At 32.0% G+C, this 9,815-nt stretch overlaps 1 protein-coding gene across 1 annotated transcript in view; it reads right to left on the reverse strand.

Moving 5' to 3' along the window:
• Nucleotides 1-8,587, reverse strand: part of apolpp (retinoid- and fatty-acid binding glycoprotein apolipophorin) — a 42,399-nt gene extending 33,812 nt beyond the window's left edge. Inside the window, exon 1 of the mRNA XM_023174635.2 lies at nucleotides 8,439-8,587. Coding sequence (XP_023030403.2) covers nucleotides 8,439-8,511 — 73 coding nt within the window. The 5' untranslated portion in view covers nucleotides 8,512-8,587. The remainder of the gene's footprint in view (nucleotides 1-8,438) is intronic.
• Between the last annotated feature and the right edge of the window lie 1,228 nt (nucleotides 8,588-9,815).

Genomic DNA, 9,815 nt, shown 5'->3' on the forward strand with positions numbered 1-9,815 from the left:
TCGACAGGTGTTTCGATCACCAAGTAATCATCTTCAAAGAGGAAGATTAAAACTAAGAATTAGTGCGAGCTAATCCTATTTATGCCATAAAGGTAACCCATACAGGTAAACCATCCAGGCGTACCAACCATACGGGTATACCAACCTAAATTAATTTTACAATTTTGCCTTATCTATTATTTTACAATATATGTTTATATAAAACAATTTTCAGCTATATAAAAATTAATTTCACAATATTGCCTATCCAATTTTTTTTTTTGCAATGTGTCCTTATGTAGTAATCAGTAAACCCAACAACATTCCTTTTGGGAAGCCTTTTGGAAAGTCCAAAAGACAAAGTCGAGAATTCAGAAAAGTCTGGAATTCACGAAATTGAATGTAAGGACCGCGATGCAAAATATTATGGACAGACAAAAAGATCTATTGAAGTAAGATATAAGGAACATATAGCACACTTAAAATATGAAAGACCTGAAAAATCAGCAGTCGCCCATCATATTTTGCAACAAAACCATTCCATAGACTTCAGTTTATTAAGATTAGTTACACAAGTTAACAACAACAGGCAACTAGATGCCTATGAGAGTGTAGAAATAAGTAAACACAATAATATTATGAATAACGATGACGGACCTATACCAAAGAGCATACTATATAGCTTGTTGAAATAATATTGTTGGGTTTACTGATTACTACATAAGGACACATTGCAAAAACAAATTAGACATAGGCAATATTGTGAAATTAATTTTTATATAGATGAAAATTGTTTTATATAAACATATATTGTAAAATGATAGCTAAGGCAAAATTGTGAAATAAGTTTAGGTTGGTATACCTGTATGGTTGGTACGCCTGGATGATTTACCTGTATGGGTTACCTTTATAGCATAAATAGGATTACCTCGCACTAGTTCTTGGTTTTAATCTTCCTCTTTAAAGATGATCACTTGGTGATCGAAACACGTGTCGAGGTGTTGAAAATAACGATTTGGTGTTAATATTCATTGAAGAGAAATCTTTAACTAATTTCTGGATTGGATGTAAAACCAAGTACCCTTTGTTCTTCCGGCAAGCTCTACTATTTTTTATGCCATTTGAGAGTGGGTTTTCTGAACAGTTGTTCATGAAAAATAAATATAGAAGCAGAATAAGTGTTGGAGAGAACTTAAGAGTGAAGAAAAGTTCTACTACTCCTAATGTTGATATTTTAATCACAGGCAAACAACAAGTTTCGCACTGAAGACTATAATAGTTATTTATGTATCAAGGGAATTAGGAGGGCCTTAATTACCGATGGCAAAGTTTGCGTCCCGAGGGCCTCTGGCCCGAGGGACAGCAATTGCCTGAGGTTATTAAGGCTCATTAATTCCCGTGGTACATAGATAATTTTATTTCTGACCGATTTCAATAAAATTTTGTTCATTTTTGAAACGGAAAAATGTACCAATTCATTACCTTCCCGGTATATTTGAATCAGGTACCGTTGATTATAGTAGAGTTTTCTTGTTGCTAGGTTGTTGCTATGTTACTTGTTTATAAACAGAACTTTGTTATCAAGCTGTGTTTGCGGTAAAAACGTGTTTTCTACCCCAAATATAATGGAGGATATTTTGAAAAAAGCTGAACAAGCAAGAGAATCATTAATTCCATCGAAAAGTGAAGCCGTATACCAAAAAGAATACAAGATATATCTGGACTGGCTGACACGGAAAAATGTTATGCCAAAAGATGTCACTGAAACTGTATTTCTGGCATATTTTCAAGAACTGGTAAGGAATTTTCTATGTGTTTCGGTAGATTTGGTAGTAATTGTGTTTATTCGTTTCAGTCAGAAACGTATAGTATATATAGTATATATATAGTATAGCCAATGCAGGAGCAACTATGACTAACTTAAAAAGACACGGAGGTTGGAAAAGTTCCACGGTGGCGGAGGGGTATTTGGAGGATAGCATCGAATTGAGAAATAAAACGGCGCGTATGTTGTCTACTTTGTCATCAAAAGAGGCAGGTACCTCGACTGTAGTGAACAGAAGCTCCAGCCATACAAAAGAAGAAATTGTTTCCAGTGGCGGAAGTAATTTTCAGGGGACATTTCAAATTTGTACATTTATTATTTGTAATGACGTGAATAAATAAAATATGGTTCATTTTTCATTTCTATTTATTTTTACTTGTGAAAGGTAGGGGGAATTATAAAATCTATAATGTCCCAAGGGAGTTATGACCCTCTTTATTGATAGCGTAACTATGACGATATAAGCTTATAATATCCCGGTCAGAAATAAAAGTATATTTTGTATGATGAATGATTTTTTGCTGACTTTTTAATAATTTTTTATTTGTATGTTTTTAGACCTACGGGTAATAAATTAAACTGTAAATTAATATCATTTTAATCTTTTTATTCCTCCATAATTATGAGCATGTTATAAATAAACAAATACCTAACCATTAAATATGAAGTTTTCTCAGGAATTTAAATAAAAATTCCTTTGAAAACTTGTAGAAGAGTAAATATTCTACGTTCATTAAAAAATCTAGGTCTGGTGGTACGCCAATATTTCTCAAAAAGTCAAGTGGTACACAGGTGCAAAAAGGTTGGGAACCCCTGGCCTAGAACATCGAAGAAACGTTGGAGATTCGTCTCTTTTTTATAGATACTTTCACAGGTGTTCAAGTGACTTGACACCAAGAGCGGTACATATCAGAACTACGAGACGGACTGTGGCTGCTCATCGTTTTGAGGTTCAACCCAGTACACCTCGAACGTCACTGTTCAATAATTCTTCCATTTGGAGAACTGCGTTTATGTGGAATAAACTTTCTGAGAACATTTTTCTAAATGTATTTGATATTCAGCGATTTGAATCCAACGTTAATCGCTACTTTCGCACAGGCACCGCTGTTAGAGCGCCTTAAGGATTATCCTGTAGTGCTTGTGCTTTATCCTTAAAAAAAGGAGGAAGAGTTAGTCTTCTTGTGATTCACCCTATACACGCTCGTGATTGTTGTGGAATATTCCCAAGAAATACGTCTGAATTACAGACGATCATTAATAATCGATAAGCTAATATCTCCTGTAATGAGAATTTGTGTAAGATGCATTCTAAACTATTCAAACCTAATATAAATACTCGTATCTTCGCACATGTTCGTGAATGTGTGTGATATGCTAATAAGAAAATCGATTCGATTATATCTATCGTAAAAGCACCACTATACATGAGAAAATGTGACTTGTATATACCAGAATCTAGTATATACAAGTGAGTTTGTTGGCGATAGCGACTCAGAAATGTTTCAAGATGATGGTATTTGAAGAGTTGGTCCAATATCTCACTTCGATGCGCGATCTTTTGAGAAGTATTTTCCCGAAGAACCGAATACAAAAATGAAACTGAATTCATGGATTCATAATCCTTTTTACCCAACTCACAAAATCTCAAAAGTATGTCAAACGATATATATTAATCTCTTTTAGAAATGTCATCAGACATAAGTATGGAGTCAGTGTTCAAAAAGAAGCTTCTCAATGATTTTTGGTGCAGCATCCGCGATGAATATCGAATGCTTGCCAAAATGACTCTGAATATTCTTCTCCCGTTCCTAACAATATATTTGTGGAAAACAGGATTTTCAACCTATGCAGCAACGAAAATAAAAGACTGCAATGGACTGAACACCGAACCTGATATGAGACTTCAACTGTTTTCTAGAGAAACCTGATATCAACCAATTGATGAAAAATAAAAAACAGCTTCATACCTCCCATTAGTTGAATTTTCTCCTTTTTTAATATCTTCTATTATTATACTTGTTATGTAAATAGGTAATAAGTAACTGTTACATTGTACTTTTATTATTCCTATTAATAAAGAATACACTTTTAAAAACTATTGTTTTTTTGTAGGGTCCCGGTAAGTATTTCGCTTTCCAAAAGGGATCTGTCACAAAATAGTTTGACAACCGCTGTACTAGATTGTTAACAAAATGAATTCCACTGGTTAGTGAAAAAAGTATTTTCAGTAGATTCGTTTTACACTTGAAGTGTTTGATAACTGAAAGGAAAAATCGGCATATTCAATACAAATATTTTTGCTTTAGTTCAGTATCGTCTACCGAAAGTTGATCAAGAACATTCTAAGGATTTTTACAAAAAACTTATATTTTTCAAAAATTTATCATTTTTAATTCAAGAGAGGCTTTTAAGCGACTAAATATCTTAATATCTCCAAATATTATTATTTTTAAATCCAGATTCAAAGCATTTCTTATTGAGAAGAACTGTTACAGTATTAGTGAATGTATGACATAATACTATATTTTATGAAGATGTTTTCTTGTTGACAATTCAAATGTTATATTTGTGCTGTTGTATTTCAACTGACAGTTGTCATTCATACTATGACACTTTTAACCTTTTTCTAATATGTTCTTTTTGTGTCTTTTTTAATTGAGTCGGTTCTATGAATTTTCTATATTTCTATATAATTATATATTTTACTTATTTTATATTAATAACTTATGACTGAGTTCATATCATTTAAATTCATTTCTATATTGATTATGACGTTTTTGTCAGTTACTGCTGTAATGTATTCATACATCTATGCTTTTTAACTGAAAAATAAAGATTTATTCATTATTGAGCAGTTCCATTCAAGAGTTATAAATTGACTATTGTGTACTCCGCACTTTTTCTGTTGTCTTTGTTAGTGTAGGTTACTGGTTTCTGACATTGACGAGTTTACATCGCCGTGTCATCGTTAATGACAGATTAGATAATTTATTGATCTTTTAGATGTATACAAATGAGATACAAATAAGATATGTCACATATTCACACATACATTATTACCCAAGAATGAATATTATACCTACTGTTTTGCCGTTTATTTGTGTTTCTTTAGATATACTCGTCAGTGGAATAAACACAATTTGAAATCAATAGATTTTTCAGATACTTTTTGAACAAGTATTGATTGAACTTTTTGACATGGGGAGGTAGAATATTGTATGAATTGACATCGATAGAATTTCTGCTTGACTTTTTCAGTCTAAATCTACTGGCCCTCAACAAATCACATCATCTAGTCTCATGATCGTGGAAATCTCAATTTCTGTTCAATGTTGATTCATTTTCATGAATATCTATCAAAAGTTGATACAGATACATAGAAGGTACTGCCATGAGAAGGAGGAGGAGTACAGGAGTCTAAGAAACCAGCACCAGATAATATTCTTATGGCCTTTTTTTGTAACATAAATATCCTATTCGCATTAGTACTACTTCCCCAGAGAATTGTTCCATATGAGATGTGAGAAAGTGAAAAAGCGTAGTAAACTGATATTAGCGCCTGTTGAGAGATTATATCTATCAATTTTCGAAGAAAAAATGTGTATTTCGACAGTTTAATGCTAAGTTGTTCAATGTGCTCTAACTAGTTCAAATTATTATCTAGATGTATGCCTAAGAGTTTAGCACTGTGTCCTTCTACCCAAGAGGAGTTTGATGTAAAAATGTAAATGTGTTGAGTTTTATTTTCGTTTAAACCATATGTCAGCATTCTTTTGAATTTGATTTATATCGCGCACCAGATCACCCTTGATTTTTTCGGATGTCGTAAGAGTAGTATCATTGGCGAAAGTAAAACAATTATGAGGAAAAGAGATCATTTATATAGATTATGAATGAAAGAGGCCTCAGAAACGAGCCTTGGGGAACTCCACATTTAAATGTTTGTTTTTTTTTTAAGTTGGACGCATTGTTCGAGTCAATTGACACGAAGTCCACTATTAGGGATGACAATGTTTCATTGTAATTGTTTCGAAATTATTTTTTCTTTCTTGTAATTCAAAGTTTATATGAAACTAGTTGTTTTGTGTCTGAAAGTTACTCATTTGCATGATCTACACATCTTTGTGGAGAGTTTATTTTGAAATTAATTGCTGTTTTCTTTCCTTCGGAAATGTCCAATATTTTTGTATACAGATGGGGAAGCAGAAAGCTAAAATTGTTTTTTCAAAATCTACCACCTTTACCAGAATTCAACATTAAATAACCTACTGTTATATAAAAGACATTGTTGAATGTTTTGATGTACCAGCCCAACTGATGAATTTGCCAAGGAGCGAAATGCGCTTCAAATAAAATCTATCGCGGAAATTCTATAATTTTTATCAAGTTGTGAAGTTGAAATAAAAAAATGTTGATTGTGTTCAACAAAAAACAATTTTTATAATTCCCGTGGTTTGTTAACACTGATATAAAGTATTGAGTGATTTATCATTTATTTGTAAAAAGTTTGCTAAAAATCACAATCCTGAAAGTCTTTTGTTATGTTTTCGTAAATTTTCCTTTGGTAAACACTAATCAATTATCCAAAGATAAATAAGTATAATTATAGATTTTATCAAGTTTATGGTCTTCGTATAGTTCATGAAGTTCATGTAGATATTCGTTAATTATTTATTTGCAACTGATAATGTCTTAGTTTCAACAATTAATTTATGGTAATGGCAAAAATGTTATTGCTGAAACACTCGCTATAAAAATTCTCCAAGAAAAATATTGATGTTTTTCTTTAAATATTATTGAGAGCTGATAAACTGACAGTAATCCTAGATAAACGTAAATAAATCAAGTGCAAAATATATCTTTCATATGGTCAAAAGAAATATCATTTGAAAATTGTTTATGATTTTCCTGTTATATTAATGAAGGCTAAGTTTTTTCAACGGATGATATGAAACGTATTTTACGGAAATGTTCAACAAATCGCTGTAAAAAGATTTGATTACTAGTCTTTTGGAAAATGCGTACATCCATTTTACTTAAAGTTACGTTCAACAATAAATTTTTATATGTAGACGTTTTTTTTTCATTTCGGTAGTAATTGAAAAACTAAATCTGAAATTTTTCATAGATTTTCAGTTTTTAGTTCAATTATGAAATGTAAGCCTAAAACCCTTATATGTTGTATAAGTGAAAATTGCTGAGGTTTTCTAGTAAATATTAATTGCAACCAACTTCTGGTAACTCACTGCATTAAAAAAATATTAATTCCATGTCGCTTCCAATGTTTGGAAAAGAACAATATGGAATGGCCACTAAGTGAAAAATATGAATTCTAAAATTTGGAACTTTGACAAATACTTCTGAACTGCACTTGTATTTTATGTAGAAATAAAATCATTTTCTGATATGTTTTTTCAAGAACATGTATGTGAAAATAGAATTATTATAAATGAATACATGATATATTGTATACTTGTGATGTACTTTATGGAACTGTTGGTGTAATAATGAATATTACTGGAGTTTTTTCTTAACACCAAACCGTTATTTCAACACTTCGACACGTGTTTCGATCACCAAGTGATCATCTTCAAAAGGAATATCAAACTGATCTTCCCCTTGAAGATGATCACTTGGTGATCGAAACACGTGTCGAGATGTTGAAATAACGGTTCGATATTGGGAAAAAACTCCAGTAAAATTGATATATTTATTGTATGTCCAAGATAAGGAGAGCCAGCGTAGAAAAATCGCTGTCCGTAAGAGGTTATTGAAATGTCATTTAAAAATTCAGAAAATTCTCCAAATTGGTTCTGGAGACGTTCGAAAATAGTCTAAATTCGCCAATTTCCTTTCAATCTATTTCCGATGTTACTTAAGTTGATACCATTAAAAAAACTAATTTCTCTTTGTCACTTTCCAAGTTGTACAAAATGGCGGTCACGGATTTTGAATTCGACGTTTCGTCTCTGAGAAACCATGATCAGTTTTACTTTGTCATATGGGCCTTGAAGAAGAATCATATGGTGTAAGTTAGACTTTTCATCGACAATTTTTCTGATTTATCAATCATAATCTTGGGAACACTGCATATGTTTTCGAAAATAATTCTTCATTTCACATTTGATACAATTATTTAATGGCCCTTAGAGATGATGAAAGTTAAACTAGATTCACAATTTCAATGGTAATATAATTCGGCAGTAATTATTCTGATAATTTCATTTCTTGTTGAGGAAATCTATGGCAGATTTTCATTTGCTACAATTTTTGAAATTCGAATTTCATGGCAAGTACGTGATTTTTTCAAACATTATTCAAAAATATCTATGTGCAATGTCTCACAAATACTTGACAAACTATTTTAAAGTCGTGGAAAGTTCAAACTTTCTTGCAAATTAAATCTTGGAATATTTTCTCAAAAATAACAATTACATGAGAGTTCCTTTTCAAATCAAAAAAGGGTAATCGCGAAAAGGACATTTTGGTCAATGAAAATATACGAATGGCCGCAGATTTCATTGAAAAATTATATGAAATGAGAGAAAAGCAAGGGAATGTGATGACATTTTGAAGTTTGAAAAATATCGTATTGAGTAATTAATATTTCTAAAATTTATTTTTGACTCACCAGCTAAAGTATCCTGAGCCACTAAAACAAGTGCAAGGGCTAGGCCCAATCGCAGTGGACCTCCTCGACCCATCGTAGCTTAGCAACTGACTAGAATTACCCCCAGAATCCCCTTTATACTTGTCCTCTTGACCTTTATCGCTGATAACGGAGGAAGAATGCCTAATAATCGTTTCTTATTTGATATCCACCATGTACATTAGATTTTGGTAGTTTTCCTTGTTGACGATTTCATTAGGGAAGTGTTATAATTCATTAGTTCTCGAATTTTCTGTGAATTTTTTGAGTTGAAAATATTTGTTGGCACAGATGTCATTGGAGTTATCAATTTATGAAAATGCAAAATAAGATGATATGAGAGTTCTTGCGAAACAGATTAAAACTATTCACCTCTGACATTTTTTGAGGCTTTTGAACTCAATCTCTCATTTTGAACCTCAAAAAGGTAATCAACTTCAAAAAATGTAATGTCATAACCTGGAATAATATTCGAGATCCTTCGATGTTTTCTTTAAATTAATTATATGATGGAATCGGCCGATACTTGATGAAAATCCATAACTAACGTATTCCAAAAACACTTTATTGTGAGATTTTCACTAAATTGTTTTACAAAAACGCAACACGTGTTTCGCCATACAATGGCTTCATCTGGCGTGTTTTTCAACTAATTCTACACTAGAATCAAGAAACTCAGGTAAAATATCAGCTACTTAAAATTCAGGTACTTCGTTTACAGGTACTTTGATTTCAGGTACTCCATAAACTATATATATATTTAGTATTGAATGTGTAGAATTAGTTGAAAGACACGCCAGATGAAGCCATTGTATGGCGAAACACGTGTTGCGTTTTTGTAAAACAATTTAGTGAAAATCTCACAATAAAGTGTTTTTGGAATACGTTTAAATTAATTTATGTAGAAGCCAAAAAATATAGTTGTTCTCACAAACTCGGATTGATCTCAGATCATTCTTTTGAATCAGTTGTATAGATCATAGTAAAATAATTTCCAGACCATGGTATTTCCATGTAGTCCTTGAGATTAAAGTCCCAATTTACAATTCTTGTGAACCTCTTTAATAAAATAATAATAATGAGTTGCAGAGTTGAGTATCCAGTTATAATGGTGCAAAAAACTGTCAAGTCAGGCGAATCCTGGAGAAAATCCTCGATATTCCTTCTGGTTCTTCCAGAAGGTCTAGAGGCTAACTGCCCACATAAACTTCGGTTCCTGCAAAACGGGCCTGGGCCTCACAACCAAGTCATTTGGAGGAATCACATACAACATAGTAGATCACAAACCGTTGCTATTCCTAACGTTAATACTCTCGAAACTTCCTACTTTACATCTTGTAAGTGTGGACCAATTCAACT

Source organism: Leptinotarsa decemlineata, unplaced genomic scaffold (assembly GCF_025532065.1).
Source record: "Leptinotarsa decemlineata unplaced genomic scaffold, Ldec_3_MD MMD2_P_RNA_scaffold_1, whole genome shotgun sequence".
Classification (NCBI taxonomy): Eukaryota; Metazoa; Arthropoda; class Insecta; order Coleoptera; family Chrysomelidae; genus Leptinotarsa; species Leptinotarsa decemlineata.